Raw genomic sequence first — 16457 nt, forward strand, 5'->3', positions numbered from 1 at the left:
TACTTTAGTTCTTTTTGATACGGAGTGCAGTGCCATATAAAAACCTTTTAGTAGCCGCACAGTCTTTTAATTGCTGTAATTAAACCTGTAACTTAATGCCATCTAGAGTATTTGGGTGAAAACTGACCGTGTCTTACATCAAACTGGTGATTTTTGAGTGGCTCCATACAAATGAGGAGTTAAAACAGCAAAATATAAATAAATAATGTGAAGTAGATTCATTAATCGCTGTTATTTCTGATTAAATCCAACCATACGCATGGCAGCCCATTGACAACATGTTCAAGCTGAATACTAACAGGAAGCAGGAAACTCGTTTTATTAGATATTAAATAGAATAAATGAAATTAAAGGGCAACTACGCTGAATTACTGTTAGATTCAGACGTGCCTGTTTACAGACGCGTTAAATTTGTAAATCCATTGAATCGTTACGCGTTTTTACCATTTTAACTAGCAATTACAATTAAAATATTTGCATATTTACATACTAGAATGGACATAAACCCGTGTCGTTTTTTCAGCGTTCATCGCTGCTGTCAGCTGTCAGTGAGGCACTCCCTGAGCAGCTGCTAGCAGCAGAAGCTGCTAGCATGCACCGGCTGACTCACTGAAATAAAACCTGTTTAACTCCACTTGTAACATTATTTTATTATCATGTATAAATTATTGTTTTGTTTATTCATTTTACACCGACGCGTCAGCACTCAGAGTGACAGCTGCTCGCTGAGTCTTACCCGCTTGCGTCAAAAAAAAATCCGGCTTGGCTTCAGCTCCGCGTCCCTGAAGAGCTACATCCATCTATGGTTGTCTGACCGGACGGATCCGTCCTGCGGCGTCCGAGTTGATGCCTGACTCGGCCGGCCTCAGAGGAGCAGAGGAGCCCGGTGACATGTTCAACACCAAAACTCGGTGTTGCCCATTTAAGCAGAAAATATAAACACAGACAATATTTTTATGTCATATTTTTAACATATTGTTACCTTCCTAATTTTTTTTTTAGGCCAAAGGCAATTTTGAAAAATAAAGAAAAATAAATAAGTCACTTCGAAAATGACTTATTTTAAGGCGATTATATGGTACTTATTTTCAATATTTCAAGTAGCCTTATTATTCTCTCTGCTACTTTTATCCCACTTAAATCTTTCAGATTATCAGAGATTTTAATATTAAACAAAAAAAATAAAAATTAAATAAAGTGAACAAAAAGTCAATTTTCACATTACATATTTTCTCATTGAAAAAAAAAAGCTATCCAAAGCAACCTGGTCATCTGGAAACTAAACCTACGTTTAGTTATTAAACTAGTTTTAGTTACTAGGTTTAATTAGGTTTTTTTTTTCTATATCTGGTGGTGATTCCTAAGTTGCGATTAAGGAATTGAATTTTCGTTTCTATGCAGAATTATTTTCATTTAGCCACTCAAAGATTTTCCAAGCACAGTTATTACACCGCATCTCAATCTAACTCAAGTTTGGACTTTGACTAGGCCATTTCACACAAATTATTTTGCTTTTATGAGCAAATGTGGCCTTGCAAATGTTTCTTAGATTATATTTCCTGTTACATCCCTTTCTCTATGGGATGTAACAGGATATGACATCAGTACTCGGAAATAAAAACCCCAGTCGGCCTTGGCAGATGGCTGTTTGGTTCTGCTGGATTTTTCTTTTCGTTTCCTTAGAGAATTTTTTTAGCAATAAACCTAATTTGATTGCATTGTTTTACAACTAGGATCGATTTGAATGTCTGTAATTGACTCAGAATCTATCGGTATAACTGGACTGAATTAACTTAAAGGCAAATTTATCAAAATAAAACATTGTGATAAAGGTTCTTCTGCAAATTTACACCATTCATTTTACTGAAAATGACTTAATTATCGCTCAAACATTAATGAAACCGTAATCCTGGTTATTCTTATTTTAACATGGATTTAGGCATCCAACTCAAGCTACATTTGTCCCTTTTCCTCCGTAAATACCTCATTAAGATGAGAAGTATCAAAATCATAACTCCCATTTGCTGATGGGTGAAATACATCTGATCCAGGGAAGAAAACCAACCTCTTACATTTACATAAAGAACAAAGTACATAAGACGCTTTTACACCTGGACACAATGAAAGATTAACGAGAGCACAGCTTGGATTACCTAAAAATGGCTGAAATGGTTGTAAAGAAAGTAAGCAGTTTTTAAATAAATAATAAAATAATTATCATACCTCTCAGATATTATAGTTCAATGGCATAGGTGTCCCGATTAAGCTTTTTCACTTACGATATGATACCGATATTGTTTTGAGTATTGGCCGATACCAATATTCACCAGATATGATATCAGAACGTATCGGCCATACTTTTATTACTTATTTTGTAGTGTGGAATGGTAGAAAATGCTTGATCAAGTGATAGTATTCAAAAGAACAACAGTCAACAAACGACCAGTTTATTATTACCCAATAGGTCTGCTGTGGGATACAAGCGCTGCAGAACAGAAATCCTGGACCGGATTGAATCCTGGAGCGCAGAGCTTCTATCGCCAGATATAATACGATACTTTTTTGGCTGATATCGGACCAATGCCAAAATCAGATCGGAACACCGTTTAAACAATGGAGTACTAAAAATGTTCTAATAAAGACCAATAGTGGTTTGCTGATCTCTCTAGTGTGTTTGTTTTACAGTAGCAAACAGTTTGCTTTCCGTGTGCTGTCCCTCGATAGCTGGAGGATAACTGAATGGTACCATCAACCCAAAAATGTTGTTGCTTCAGTCCCTTTCTTTATCTGTCTGCAAATCAAGTCTGTACTCAAACAGCGTGAAGTTCAGGATTTTAGCTGTAAACTCTGGTAAGACAAACTCTCTTATCTTCGTGTAACCCATGTGTTCGTACAGTTTCTGAGCGTCAGCCTGCACCACGGACGTGTAAAGGATGACGGCAGGGAAACCTCTCTCTCGAGTGAAATCCGCCACTGTCCGACAGAGAGCCTTGGCGATGCCCATCCCCCGGTGACTGCGGCGCACCGACATGCGCTTCAGCTCCAAAAACCCGGGCGCTGTCTCGGCGGGGAGACACGCCACCGTCCCGACCACCCGACCGTCGCTTTCAGCCACCCAGAAGCACGAATTCTTCTTCTGCAGGTAGATCCCGCCGATGTTATTGAGGTCCTTCCGGAGGGTGGCCTCTATGTATTTGTTGAACATGTAGACGACCATCTGCCGGACCGCGGCCAGGACGAGCGTGACGGCCAGGACGGGCAGCAGGAAGGACTTGGAGCTGGTAATGAGGGCGCAGAACGTGACCATGAGAAACATCTGGGTCAGCGGCTGTTTCAGGACGTGGGTGAAGGACGAAGGCACGTGTTCGCTCATCCCCAAGGTGAAGAGCTCCTTGACCACCTCAGCGTCCTCATCCTGGTACTTTCTAATCTGAATGTTGGCCATGGCTCTGCTGGTCAGTGAAATTAACGAAATAAAAAAAGGTAAAAATGTGAAGAGATTGTGAATAACTTGTATACTGCAAACTATTTGATTAAAAACACAAACATTTTCTCAAGATAATGTCTACGCCTTCTTTTAAAGTTGAGTTCAGGTCTCTGGGTCATACTACAATACATCTAATTAAGCTGCATAACCATAAAACTGTATAACTTGAAATTGCAAAAATCACTTAATGGAAAAACTAAATTTTTTATAAGAGCCTTTTTTAATGTATCGAAATGGACGCATTTCGCAAAACTGCCATGAAAACACTTATTTCATGTCACACGAGTCACGTAGTCGACAGCCGGATGTTACTCCTGGCGAAAACAACAAAAAAGACAACAGAAAGTAGTAGGAGGAGGTTGACTGTTCGTTTGTTGTTTTTGTGCAGAGCCCTCACAGCATCGCGTATCGATAAACAGTTGTGTGTCATTCAAACTTATTGAATCCATCCATCTGTACCGTGAACTACAATTTCCCCAAAACGCAGCACAGTAGCTGTTCCCCAAGTGCCGTTCAAATGCCTGAATAAAATGCCGATTTCTCCTCTCATGGCTGAATTGTAAATATATGTCACGTGGCATCCGTCTGACATGACTTTTAATGAGTTATTTCGTGAAAAAGCTTGTTCATGTGTGATTTTAATTTGCAAAATTGTGAGGGGTTTTTTTTTCTCGACGAGCAGAATATAGATATTTGCGCACAATTGTAATTTACACAGTTTACGGTGGAGATTACGTTTGAAAAACTAATATAAAATATAGCATAACTGAACTGGAAGGAAGATTATAAAGTTTGCAAACCTATTAACAAATAAAACAATGAAAAATGTGGCGTTTGTATTCAGTCCCCCTTGAACACTTTATTCCAAGTTTGTCCTTTTGGCAAACCTCAAATGAGACTAAACTGAATGCTTCAGTCTGCCTGTCAATTCAGATAAATGGTCAGCAACCTTTACTACTCTAAGAGCCATTTTTGCCTTAGGCCTGGCTAATCAACCGTTGAGCTGCAACAGCAACATGACTCTTTTAGAAATAGCTTGCTTTTAGAAGACCTATTATTGGAAAGCTGGTTAGGTTTTTAAAATGAGAACTATTTAAAATTTTTTTCAATGGGACATTCAATTTTTACACAGGATGTAAAAATGTTAAACGGTCACAGTTTGCAACCTATTAAAAAATATTACTTCTTAAACATTATATTCTTTATTTGTGTCACTTTGCATAAAAGATTTGTACACGTATCCTTTTCCTTCTACGACACTGTATTTATTTGCAAAATCAATTATCCAGTTGACAAAACATACAATGGGTCGCTGTTAGATTATAAACCAGTTTGACCTTTAACCACCCTGACCTCAAATACATGCCCTACATGACTGAAGGGCATGTGGTTTATTTGAGGTCTGTTATGCTTCATAACAGTGACCGTAGCTAGCTGGTAAAATCCTTGCAGGCCATTTAACGTGCAAATAAAGAAGTCAGCACTGAGTCCGTTATTAAAACGGTAATAAATCTGAGCTCCGTTAACGACTGATGACAACAGACTGGCTAAGAGATGCTAACATTCTTCCTACACTCACAGAGCTAAGAAGGATTTGACACCAAGGCTCTATGGGATTCTGCAGCGGACAAAAAAACAAACAAATAAACACAACTTCCTTACCTTATATTAATACATAATATTAATATAATTAATATTAATATAGTATTCAGATGAGATGAAAACAGAGACTGCTTCTTTCTGTTGTTAAAACCTCCTCAAGGATTCCGCTGCATACCTACTTCCTCTTCTACCAATCCCACTTCAGTTCAATAATGGTGCATTCAGCGGTACTCGGAAAAACGAATACAGAAAAAGTTGCTTTGCATTTATCTTATTTCTTTTTATATAGACTGTTATTCTGCTCTCTATATGAATGTTGCCTGGAGGATTTTGAAAGCTTCCCGGCGTTCCTACAAAAATAAAATAATTCAGAAAGTGTTTTCGCCCTGCTGTCTGTAAACACTGCGGCAAGTCCGAGGCGCTTTGAACGTAGCACGTGGAACTTCCTTCTGTGCTTCTGATTGTTGATGGCGCATTCTCTGATAACTCGGAATATTCGATGTTCAGATGGGTCAAGCAGCGTTCAAGTTGTTTCACCTTGGTGAAACTTCACACATTTCGACCCAGAAAGTGCGCTGGTGACTTCTGACAACAAACGGGTTTTAAATATTAAACGGGCAAAAGAGTTGAATCAGTTCCTTAACCGGTTTGACTTCCCAGTTCCTAGTTACAGCCCTTCTTCCCACACATTGAACGGTGCTGTCTCCTTTTCTCTTCACCTCCTACACCGGGGACTTTAAGTACCGCACTGTTCCAAACCGTGCCATCTGCAAAAGTACTCAGATGATGAGGTGTGTGGAAGGGGCCCAGCAGCCCAGAAGTGCTAAAGAACGCTGCAGCAAATCCTTTCTGTCTGAGACTATCAGACTGTATAATTCATACAAAGTCTCTAGAGTTGTAAGTTTTAAATGTTGATTATTTTTTTAATGTACCGAGCAATACGTGTGTCCTTAGGACTGTCATTATATGCTCACTGTTATTTATTATTGGTTTTATTGTGTGCAATGCTGGGACAAACTAAATTTTCCCCCTTTAGGGGACCAATAAAGTATTATTATTATAATTATTATAGAATAAATTTTACACCTGTAAATGACACTTTTACATTAAATTACCTTAAACCGCACCAAACACCAAAGACTGGCTCGTTAATGAATCCCAGAGCCGAGGCCCCGTGGTTTTCCTTATTTGATTTAAGTCAGTTTATTTGCAGGTTTCTGCAGAACTTGGTGACAAGTTAAAGTGATGACCATGCAGAATATTTGTACATTATTTTCAATGAAAAACTGCTCACCCCACACACGGTCCAGATCCTCCCCAGGCACCTGCACACACTCGCGTCAACAACCAGAAGCCACCACACCCATATATGGCAGCACCACAGAGTAAATCACCAGAAAAAGAGAAAAATGGCTTCCTTACGTGATTATTGTTTACCGACATTTTTAAATACATAGATTAAGAACTCAACAACGGTAGGGGAAATCATGCTGTGTAATGGACGTTGTTTAGATAGTAACCGCGGAAAAACCTGCCACAAAAAAAGATGAAACAAACTAAGTACAAAGACGCTTTAAAGAGTTTGTCGGTTTCACTAGCTTTATTTCTCTTCCTCTAAATCAAGTCTGTACTCAATCAGAGTGAAGTTGATGATTTTCGCAAAAAACTCTGGTATAGGAAACTGCCTCATCTTCTTATAACCCATGTGTTCATACAGTTTTTGAGCGTCGGTAGCGACCATAGACGTGTAAAGGATGACGGCAGGGAAACCTCTCTCCCTAGTGAAATCCGCCACTGTCCGACACAGACTCTTAGCGATTCCCTTCCCTCGGTGACTGCGCCGCACCGACATGCGCTTCAGCTCCAAAAACTCGGGCATATTCTCGGCAGGGAGACACGCCACCGTCCCGACCACCTGACCGTCGCTTTCAGCCACCCAGAAGCACGAATTATTCTTCCGCAGGTAGGTCTCGCTGATGTCATTGAGGTCATTCTTCAAAGACGCGTCTATGTATTGGTTGAACATGTAGACGATCATCTGCCGGACTCCGGCCAGGAGGAGGGTGACGGCCAGGACGGGCAGCAGGAAGGACTGGGAGCTGGTAATGAGGGCGCAGAACGTGACCATGAGGAACATCTGGGTCAGCGGCTGTTTCAGGACGTGCACGAAGGACGAAGGCAAGTGCTCATTCATCCCTGAGGTGAAGAGCTCCTTTACGGTTTCAGAGTCCTCATGCCGGTACTTTCGGATCTGAATGTTGGCCATGGCTCAGCTGGTCCTGAAAAGCAGAAAGGCAAAAATGTTAAAAGTGGTAAACTAGATGAATTGTAATTGCACGTGGGGCACCCCACGGTTTCATCCTGGGCCCCCTCCTGTTTAATATCTACATGATCCTGCTAGCTCATAAAATAGCAAGTAATAAAATTAGCTACCATAACTACACATGAACACAGCTCTGCATTACGATGCCAGGTGACCATGAACCCATTCGAACACAGAGTAGAGGCACAGAACAAATGAATGCATGGATGTACCATAACTGCCTTTAGCTGAACAGAAACAAAACTGAAGTTATTATCTTTGGACCTAAAGAGGAACGATCTAGAGTCAGCACACAGCTTCATTTATTACAGCTAGAAACTACTGATCAGACCCAAAATCTGGGCGTAGTGATGGACCCTGACCTGAACCTTCAGAGACACATAAAGACAGCTACAAAGTCGGCCTTTGTAACCTTAAAGGGCTAAAGTTGCTGTTCGTGTTCTCACTAAAACTAGGAAGCTAGCTCACATCAACCCAGGTCTGTAGTCCTTTCATTGGCTCCCTGTAGAAAATAAACTTTTAAATACTTCTGTTGGCTTATAAATCACTGAATGGCTTAGCACCACAACACATTCAAGACCTGTTGTTGTCGCATCAACCTTCCAGAAGGTCTGCATCCCCAGAACCAGAACCAAACGCAGAGAAGAAGCATTCAGTTCGTAGCGAAGGGAAACTGCAATGACTTTCTCTCAGCCAGCCGACAGCTAATGCACAGCAACAAGTGGGGAGGGGCAAAGCTCCCTTCACCTACGCATCAGACCATAAAAAACTTGAACTAGCAGCAAAAAACCTGACGGACCACAAACTACCTGCCTGAAAATATGCTTACTGTAAACACACTTCTGGCGAGAGTTTGGCTGTCATCTCTCAAGGTAACAAAAACAACTTTTTATTTCCAACCAGCTGTTGGAAAAAAACTTATGAAAATAAAAGTTACTACAAGGCAGTAAATGCACTTTTTTTTAACTGCGTGATAGCTTAGTTATTTAATTTCTTATAACATGGGATTAAAATTGGTCAAAGCTTTAGGTTTGTACATTCTAGCATTTACATTAACATGGTGTGTTGCTACAGAGCCAGAGGTCAACAGAAATCAAAACTTTTCCCTTGCAATCATATATACAGTGTCATCATCATCTCGAATGTAGAGAATTGAATAAATTTACTTTGTTGCTTTTTGACCAGAAGTGACCATATAACGTCACTGTGTGATGAACGATGAGAGTAAAATGATTTAAACATAGAAACTGAAATCGCATTTTACCCATAATGACCTCCAGCAACATCCCTCGCTCTGATCACATGAGAAGAGGTCGTGATGGTTTCTAACCAGATTTTTAGCAAACTAGTCAAAAACAAGTTAACTTTCCGCGTAAATTCGTGTAATCCTCATAAAACCACGAGTCAGATTATGCACTCGGCTTTTCCTTTAAGAAATGACAACAGTCAGAATAGCTCACAGTAGCCAGCATCAATGCTAACCCAGAAGCTGCGACGTCGTTGTGAGGTTTAGAGGAGCGATAAAAGCAACAAAGGAAGATAACACAAGGTACCTGCTTTTGTGGTGATGCCCAAATATGGTGTTTAAAGTCTCTTGCAGCCGAAGTCTGCTCCAAGTGACCTGCGCGCTTCCACAGACAGAGAAGTGGACTTTCCGGATCTTACGTCAACGGGGGAGCCATGTTGTGAGTGGCACAAAAAGCGGTACAAACTGTTGGGTTTTGTTCCGGAGTTTAGGTCAAGCTGTGGGACTATCTGGTGTTTCTAATGTTCCGTGTTTTATCATTGTCGTAAATAAACTTTAAAAAAAATACGCGTCGTTCAAAAAATGTATTCTACATAAAGAAAAGTACAAATAACCCCTAAATTAGAACTTTAACTAAACAGGCATTGCTGTTTGCGCCTTAAGTTATTCATATAAAGCAGTAATAAATATTTTTTTTCACATCCATTCCTTCCATTTTCTTTTGACAAAATTAACTAAATACATTTTAAGTTTTGTAACTACAACCAAATTTAACCAGACATTTTTGGTATTCCAGGAGTAGAAACCTTAGTGTCATCTGCAATTTTGCTTTTAAGGTTTGATTTGCACACATCTGACATGATGGGGTTACCATGAATGTCATTACCTTCTGTCTCACTTAATGCCACAGTGGCTATGCTGCGTATTAGGACCTTTGCTTCCTCCAAAGATTGCAACTTGACCAGCTGTGCCACTGAACGCACGTAGAAGTCTTTCACCCGATGAGGTTTTTTCCTCAAACAATCCCACTGGGAAATCATTTTGATCAGGTGTGCCACATCCACTCGGATGAAGCATGGGGGTAGTTCGCTGCATTTGTTTTAACGCAGAACACCGAAGCACTCATTTACATAGCTCTTCAAATCAGACAGTTGTGTGAAAGCCTTAACTAAAGCACCAAGTAAAGCTAAAGAAAAAATCTGAAATTGCCTCTTTTGGGTCTGGTGCTCCAGCATGAATCCATTCTGACAACCATCTTGTGATTGCCTGGGCATCATGTCTCTCTGACAGCATTTGAACCACAGGGATGTGGGAGTTGTCGCTTCCTGTTGAAACTCCTTGATACAGGAAGATGTGTCCAGATAAGCCGTTTTGCCTGACAGGCTTTTTTACAACTGAGCCAGTTGCATCAAAAGCAACAGTAGGGTGTTTCTCTGTCTGGCACATCATCATTTGGGTAGGACTCCAGTAGTGACAGAAGAGTTTGTCTAATCCAATGTCACTAATACTTCCACTGTGAGGACAACTACATTTTATTGCCTGTAAAGATTGGGTTTTTATGAGCCATTTCAGATTCACGTTGCTCTTGTTGGTTGCTAAATTTGGTAGATGACTTGGCTCCAGGTCTCCAAAGTCCATCAGTTTTCCTGCCTGTGATGCTCTCCACACATGTGGCTGCAGTCTACCTTCACAAAGTTCTTTTTTAACTTTTGCACGCAGTCTTCCAGACAATGGTCTCTTTGAAAACCCCGTGGGCAGGGATTCATCCGTGTTTGCCATCACACACCAAAGCACCATTGGGCACTGCATGTCTGGTTCCTTTTCACATGTAATGTACAGTTGACCCCTTGCACTCTTTACAGAAACCTCTTATTTTTATGAAGGACGACACCTGGGGTACACCTTGGCTCTTTTAAATGTAAAAGTGCAAGAACTTTTAATTTTATTCCAGATTCCCTGGTTCACAACATGAGTCCATGTGCCTCTCTTCAAAATGGTGTATGCCCTTTTTTCTAAACATGTCCTTTTTGTATGTGACTTTCTCTGGAATCATATGCATCCACTCTTCAAATGGGAGCTCCACATTAAAAGTCTTATTGCCTTTGTTTTGTAAAGGAGACATTTGGACCTTTGGTCAAAAGGAGTGTCAGGAGAACATGCATGCACATCTGGTCGACGTAGAACCCCTCAGGGTCGACTCCTCATGGGGCCAACTGAGGAGGAAAACCGGACTGTGGCAGGGAGGGCCTGGCAAGGAGGAGGTTCTGGCTGCCCTTTCAAATAAAGGCCACAAGATCCATTAAAACTTAAAAAAATAAAAAACAAGGCATTTATCAAATCGTGCATATCTTTCAAATCAAGCAAAAAAAAAAACCCAAAAAACAACTGAATAACTTTTACTTCATTGTTTGTTTATTAATTTTGCCATAGAAAGACCAGCAAAGCTCCTATTTGCTTGTTTGTCCATGGACAAACTCCTTAACAGTCAGCCGGCAAAAAACTGAGAAAGAGGCTCTGTGGGAGGAGAGCAAAGCGCTTACTGGCGAGTCAAAGCACCTGAATTTTATTACAATGTACAATCATAAAAATTTTTTGATTATTCCATTCATCCATATCTATCTAAGGGGAACACACTCACACCTAGGGAGAATTTAGAGACCAATTAACTCTTACCTTACAACTTAAAACTATAAACAAAAGGACTTAAAAGATAAGTTAAAAACAATCTAAATCAAATCTATACTCAGAGGTATTTAAGCTGTACAATCATCCAAGTAGCAGTTTCCAAATGTCTCCTTTTTGTCCCCTGGGGCAACCGGGTTCTGGCGGGCACCGTGTTGGTGACCCCTGTTTTGGATCAATAAAGTATTTTTGAATTGAATTTTGAATTTGAATTTTTCTTCCAAACCATGCTTTACGACAGAGAGAAGTTTTCCCCATTTGAAGGTCCGAAACTGAAAGCAGAAATATAATGTCACACCAGCAGTGAAAGTTTCAAAAATGTCATTGTGAACTTAGACTGGTTGGCCAATAGGTGGCAGCATAAGGAGTGATAAACATGACAACGTGATACTTGTGTGGCAGTATGCCCTGTGGGCTCTGAACGCGTCACACAAGTGCCTGAATTTAATTGGTTGTGGCGCTGTCTGTATATAAAGGGCCCTCCCTCACCTGGTAGACATCATGTTTTCCTTCCGGTTCACACCTCGCTGTTTGCTGGCGCTGCACACCAGCCGCGTACTAATGCGCTCTTGAATGATGCGCTTAACGACGCACTAATCGCTGATCGATCCTTCTTGTGGTAAGAAGCTTCTCACACCCTTAATGTCTGTTAGCCTAGACTTAGCTAAAAAAAAGTTGGTTTCACAGTGGAAAAAAAACGATTCATCAAATTGTGCATATTTTTCAAATCAAGCAAAAAGAACTGAATAACTTTTGATTCGTTGTTATTAATTTTGCCGTAGAAAACCCCCAACAAAGCTCCTGTTTGCTGTTTGTCCATGGACAAACTCCTCAACAGTCACCTGGCAAAAAACTGGGAAGGAGGCTCTGTGGGAGGAGAGCAAAGCGCTTACTGGCGAGTCAAAGCATCTGAATTTATTAGGTCTCTATATGGCGATTAACATAAATCATTAAAAAAAAAATTATTTTCCATTCATCCATTTCTATCTAAGGGGAACACACTCACACCTAGGGAGAATTTGGAGTGACCAATGAACTCTTACCTTGTTGTCATGTTTTTGGAATGTGGGAGGAAACCGGAGTACCCGGAGGAAACCCACGCATGCACAGGGAGAACATGCAAACTCCTACAGTAGTTATGGGAAGCGAACCCACAACCTTTCGACTGTAAGGCAACAACCTTACGGACTGAGCCACTGTGCAGCCCGCTATAGAATGGCGCTACTATTAATATAACTCTTAGCATTTTGACGTCACCGGGTGATCATCATCCGGGCCTTTTCACGTCACTTCCGTTGAAAACAACACCACGTGCGTTGCCCATGAACGCCGTAGCTGTCACTTCCAGCGGGATTAAAAGCAGCATTTATTTGACGTATAAATGCAGACTGGTTGAAGCTAGTTTGAACCAAAAAAGTCAAGCTTCGGAGAAGGTAGGGGTTGAGTTTGTAGCGGCTATTTTGCTTGCCAAACGGAACCGCCGGTCAAGGAAGCCGGTGTCGCTTGAATTAGCTCATGTCCTCAAATCTCCAAACACGTTCAACGTTCACCTTTGAAGGGTTTTGTGAAAATAGCTCATGCTAGCAAACGCTTTGCACCTCGTTATGCTCCTGAAGTAATTTGTGAAATGCAATGAAATAACATTACATTGTAAGAAACTGAGACTTGGAAGCTAACGTTAACTTGAGGCAGCAAACGCTGACTGCTCACGTCACTGAGCTCACTGCTCAGTGACGTGTTGGTGGTGGCTCACACCGTCGCTAACGTATTCCGTCACACACTTGATTTCTCTTTTCTTTTCTCTTCCATTCACTGAAATTGATGAGAAATGATTTGTGTTGTGCACAATCCACAATCTGTTTTGTTGTTTTCTTCTCCTCTGACTCCCCGTGTGAATTTTCTCACGGCGCCTCAGAGTCTCAACCGAGTTTGAGAGAAACGGGAGACTTGAGGGCTCAAGGTGAGCTTATACCTGCTGCCCCCCAACACACACACACACACACACACACACACACACACACACCGCTTCCCATGTAGCGTCAGGCCCGCGCTGCTTTGCCCTGAGTGTGTAGGAGTTGCAGCAGTGTGTTGTTGCAGCTTTGTTGCTGCGGTTGCATGGCTGTGTGACGTGCCGCTCTGCTAACGCTGCATGCTAGCTGAAGATTCAAAGTCTGCTTTAATTCTGCTGAAATGTCTCCGGTTTCTGTTGAGATTCTCCAAAAATATTCCTTTACATGATCTATGAAAAACCCAGAAAGCGGTGGAGGCTTTTAGTAAAAACTATTTTAAAATGTCAAATTTTGGTAATTTAAAAGAAAAATGGATATGAAAAGTAGAAATGTTTTTTTTTTGTTTGTTTGTTTGTTTGTTTCTTCTCTGGTTTGTAAAGCCAGAGAAGAAGAAACGACCAGAATTTCTTTGTGTTATTTACTAAATAAATAGATTTAAATGTTAAGTCAATAATTACTGGGGTTTCAAATCAAAACGACACAAAAGACAAACAAAATAGATTTATTTCAAATAAAACTAATATACATTAAAATACTGAAGTTACAAAAAGATTTTATGCTGTTATGTAAAATACATGTTTTGAAGGAATCCCCTTGATCTTATAAATTAGTAAGAAGACGTGGAGCTTCTGCTACATGAGGAAACATGGAAAGAGCTAATCAGAAATAAAAATAGATTTAAAAAAGTTTGACTGCTTTAAAGTCAGTCAATATTTTTTTATTGATTATTGAGGAATGTTATAAGTAGTTTAGTTACTTTGAAATTCTTACATTATCTTTTGAGATGCTGTTGTCATTTCCTATCAGAAATAAGTTTTTAATCTCCAATTGTCAGGTATGAAGATGTTTATGTTAGTGATGGGTAAATGAGGCGTCATGTGTCGTTTTGACCCAAAGCAAAACTGTATTGATACCGCGTCAATACTGTGTCACTGAATACTGACACCTGCTGGACATTTAAAATCCCTACAGGCAACGCAGTTCACAGACTGATTTGATGACCTAGTCTATACAATAAGATTTAAGTCATTTAATTTCATCGTATATTGTATATTGTATAATGTCATATCTTCAGTTAAAATCAAAATATATTTGATATTCTTCGATACAGTCAATAAGTAATGTGAACATGAACCAAGTGATGAAAATGAAAGCGATCGTGTTTGGAATGAGGATGCTTGTGGACTGGGGGTTTTTTGTTGGTGTTTTTTCCCACAAATTTTCATTTAAAAAAAAAAGGTTTTTCTAAAATTTTGAAATTTAATCTGTTCCGTTTTTTTGACACAACTTCTCCTGCTGTAGAAAAAATGAAGTAAACAATACATTTATATGAAATAATTGATAAAAAGCAGCTGAGTAATTTGTAGACTGGCTGTATACCTGAGTTTATCCAGGTGTATCTGTGACTTCATTCTGATGCCCTATGCCTCAGCATTGAGGAGGTGAATTTATTTAAATAAAACAGATTTTAGTGACACTGTATATTGTTCACATAACTTACATTTTGTCTTTTATATTTTGTACGCAGATCTTTATGGATGTGTTTTGCTGGAAATGTCTTTTGTGTATTTATTTATAGCGGGATTGTCTTTATTTCCCTTTTTTCTGCCTAAAGATTTTTATTTATGGAGGGTAATTTAAGAATAAAATTATGAAATGTATAATTTCAAAGGAGAAACATGCAAAACTTAACCTGCAGAACATAATATGAAAGTAAACTAAGAGTCGGTTTCAGCTGAATTTGGATTCAGATAGATCGAGTAGAAACTGAAAAGAACCGGATGAAACAACTACGAAGTGAGAACCAATACCTTATTTTCTGACGTAAGATTAAAATGGCCCCATACTACCAAACCTTTCGTTTGCCTTGAGGCTCCATAGTTGACGCTGTACCGTAAAAGGTCAAGAATTATTTTGGCAAATGCATCCCGTTGACAGATTGGCTTCCATATATAAACAGTTTGGCGCACCAGTGTCATTTGGAAACAGTTCCTGTATCGGTCACGTGACTTGCTGAAAACGATACGCGCACCGACGCTGATTTTGGTCTATGAGCTTGACACATGCGCCGACGCATCGGTGTTACCGGACCCATCACTAGTTTATGTTTCAAACATCTTATCGACAGTTAAAGAACTTTTTAAAAATGTATTTATGTACAGTGAATCAAATCTTAATGTTGCAGTGATATTCTGGGTTTTTCAGAGATGGCTTCAGTCTGTTTTTACTTTCTTTTACTTCCCCTTTCTCAGTTTGGAAGTCACAGACAAAATGTAGTAAAAGTAATGAGAGAGTAAATATGCTAATAGATTATTTACAACTGTTTTTTATTATTATTAAAACAAGATTTAACTTTACCGTTAAACTGGAATAAAATAAAAGTTGGTTTCACAAGCAAAAAATCAAAAAAGCTGTAATGACTGTTGACTACATTTTGTCTAGTTAAAGGCTCCACAGCTTTGTGCTGCCACCTAAATGTGACATAAAGATAAACTGAGCTCAGAGCGGCTCAGGTCACAGTAAGAAAAACTTCAGCTTTATTAGACTTTATAGTTTCATTCACTGCCGCCCCTAAAAGAAACAAAAAGTCACTTCTGTGAAAGATTTGTTGCAAACAATCCCAGCAGGATTTTAATTTATTCTAAGCCAAGCTCTTCTCCGTGTCTTTCTCCCCACAGTCGCCATGTACCTGGGGATCAGAAAGGGGAAATTAAAGACGGTAAGCCCCGCTCCCTCAGATTCACTTGGAATATGAGAACCACCAGCTCCATGGAGCCCTGCGACATCATGAGGGAGATCCGCAAGGTGCTCGACGCCAACAACTGCGACTACGAACAGCAAGAGAGTTTCCTGCTCCTCTGCGTCCATGGCGACGGGCGGGCCGAGAACCTGGTCCAGTGGGAGATGGAGGTCTGCAGGCTCCCCCGTCTCTCCCTGAACGGCGTCCGCTTCAAAAGGATATCCGGGTCGTCCATCGCTTTCAAGAACATTGCTTCCAAAATAGCCAACGACTTAAATCTATGAACAAAAGGACTTAAAAGATAAGTAAAAAAAAAAATCTAAATCAAATCTATATTCAGAGGTATTGAAGCTGTACAATCATCCAAT

General features: G+C 40.0%; 4 protein-coding genes across 7 annotated transcripts in view; 1 reads left to right on the top strand and 3 right to left on the bottom strand.

Annotated features, from left to right (window-relative positions):
* dctn1 (dynactin subunit 1) overlaps positions 1-831 on the bottom strand; it is a 49945-nt gene extending 49114 nt beyond the window's left edge. Inside the window, exon 1 of the mRNA XM_023352318.1 lies at positions 737-831. The gene's annotated coding sequence lies outside the window, so the exon portion shown is untranslated. The remainder of the gene's footprint in view (positions 1-736) is intronic.
* Positions 832-2433: 1602 nt separating this feature from the next.
* Positions 2434-5283, bottom strand: LOC102222280 (probable N-acetyltransferase camello). Of its 2 annotated transcripts, none has more exons than XM_005806870.2 (2): positions 5150-5283; positions 2434-3449 (listed from the first exon to the last, which is right to left on the bottom strand). In XM_005806870.2, the coding sequence occupies exon 2, from the start codon at positions 3443-3445 to the stop codon at positions 2771-2773; it is 675 nt and encodes a 224-aa protein (XP_005806927.1). In that variant the 5' UTR covers positions 3446-3449; positions 5150-5283; the 3' UTR covers positions 2434-2770. The 2 variants fall into 2 exon arrangements, with proteins under 2 accessions (XP_005806927.1, XP_023208124.1); XM_023352356.1 differs by having other exon boundaries at positions 2434-3452.
* A 1395-nt stretch (positions 5284-6678) lies between these two features.
* Positions 6679-9085, bottom strand: LOC102216856 (probable N-acetyltransferase camello). Of its 3 annotated transcripts, none has more exons than XM_005806851.2 (2): positions 8966-9085; positions 6679-7368 (listed from the first exon to the last, which is right to left on the bottom strand). In XM_005806851.2, exon 2 carries the CDS (start codon positions 7353-7355, stop codon positions 6690-6692), a length of 666 nt encoding a protein of 221 aa, XP_005806908.1. In that variant the 5' UTR covers positions 7356-7368; positions 8966-9085; the 3' UTR covers positions 6679-6689. The 3 variants fall into 3 exon arrangements, with proteins under 3 accessions (XP_005806908.1, XP_023208126.1, XP_023208125.1); XM_023352358.1 differs by lacking the exon at positions 8966-9085 and adding an exon at positions 8895-8930; XM_023352357.1 differs by lacking the exon at positions 8966-9085 and adding an exon at positions 8677-8869.
* Positions 9086-10814: 1729 nt separating this feature from the next.
* Positions 10815-16407, top strand: LOC111612228 (MAP/microtubule affinity-regulating kinase 3-like). The gene is made up of 3 exons (XM_023352734.1): positions 10815-10919; positions 11817-11959; positions 16028-16407. The coding sequence occupies exons 1-3, from the start codon at positions 10815-10817 to the stop codon at positions 16371-16373; spliced, it is 594 nt and encodes a 197-aa protein (XP_023208502.1). The 3' UTR covers positions 16374-16407.
* Positions 16408-16457: the final 50 nt, after the last annotated feature.

Source organism: Xiphophorus maculatus, chromosome 19 (genome assembly GCF_002775205.1).
Source record: "Xiphophorus maculatus strain JP 163 A chromosome 19, X_maculatus-5.0-male, whole genome shotgun sequence".
Taxonomy (NCBI): Eukaryota; Metazoa; Chordata; class Actinopteri; order Cyprinodontiformes; family Poeciliidae; genus Xiphophorus; species Xiphophorus maculatus.

What these genes read in the sequence shown, in the direction of transcription:
- LOC102222280 (XM_005806870.2), bottom strand. Translation starts at nt 3,445, where the DNA reads ATGGCCAACATTCAGATTAGAAAGTACCAGGATGAGGACGCTGAGGTG.
- LOC102216856 (XM_005806851.2), bottom strand. Translation starts at nt 7,355, where the DNA reads ATGGCCAACATTCAGATCCGAAAGTACCGGCATGAGGACTCTGAAACC.
- LOC111612228 (XM_023352734.1), top strand. Translation starts at nt 10,815, where the DNA reads ATGCATGCACATCTGGTCGACGTAGAACCCCTCAGGGTCGACTCCTCA. An exon ending in GAGGGCCTGGCAAGGAGGAG is followed by an intron (nt 10,920 to 11,816) that starts GTTCTGGCTGCC and finishes CTGTATATAAAG; the next exon opens with GGCCCTCCCTCACCTGGTAG. An exon ending in GCTGATCGATCCTTCTTGTG is followed by an intron (nt 11,960 to 16,027) that starts GTAAGAAGCTTC and finishes TTCTCCCCACAG; the next exon opens with TCGCCATGTACCTGGGGATC.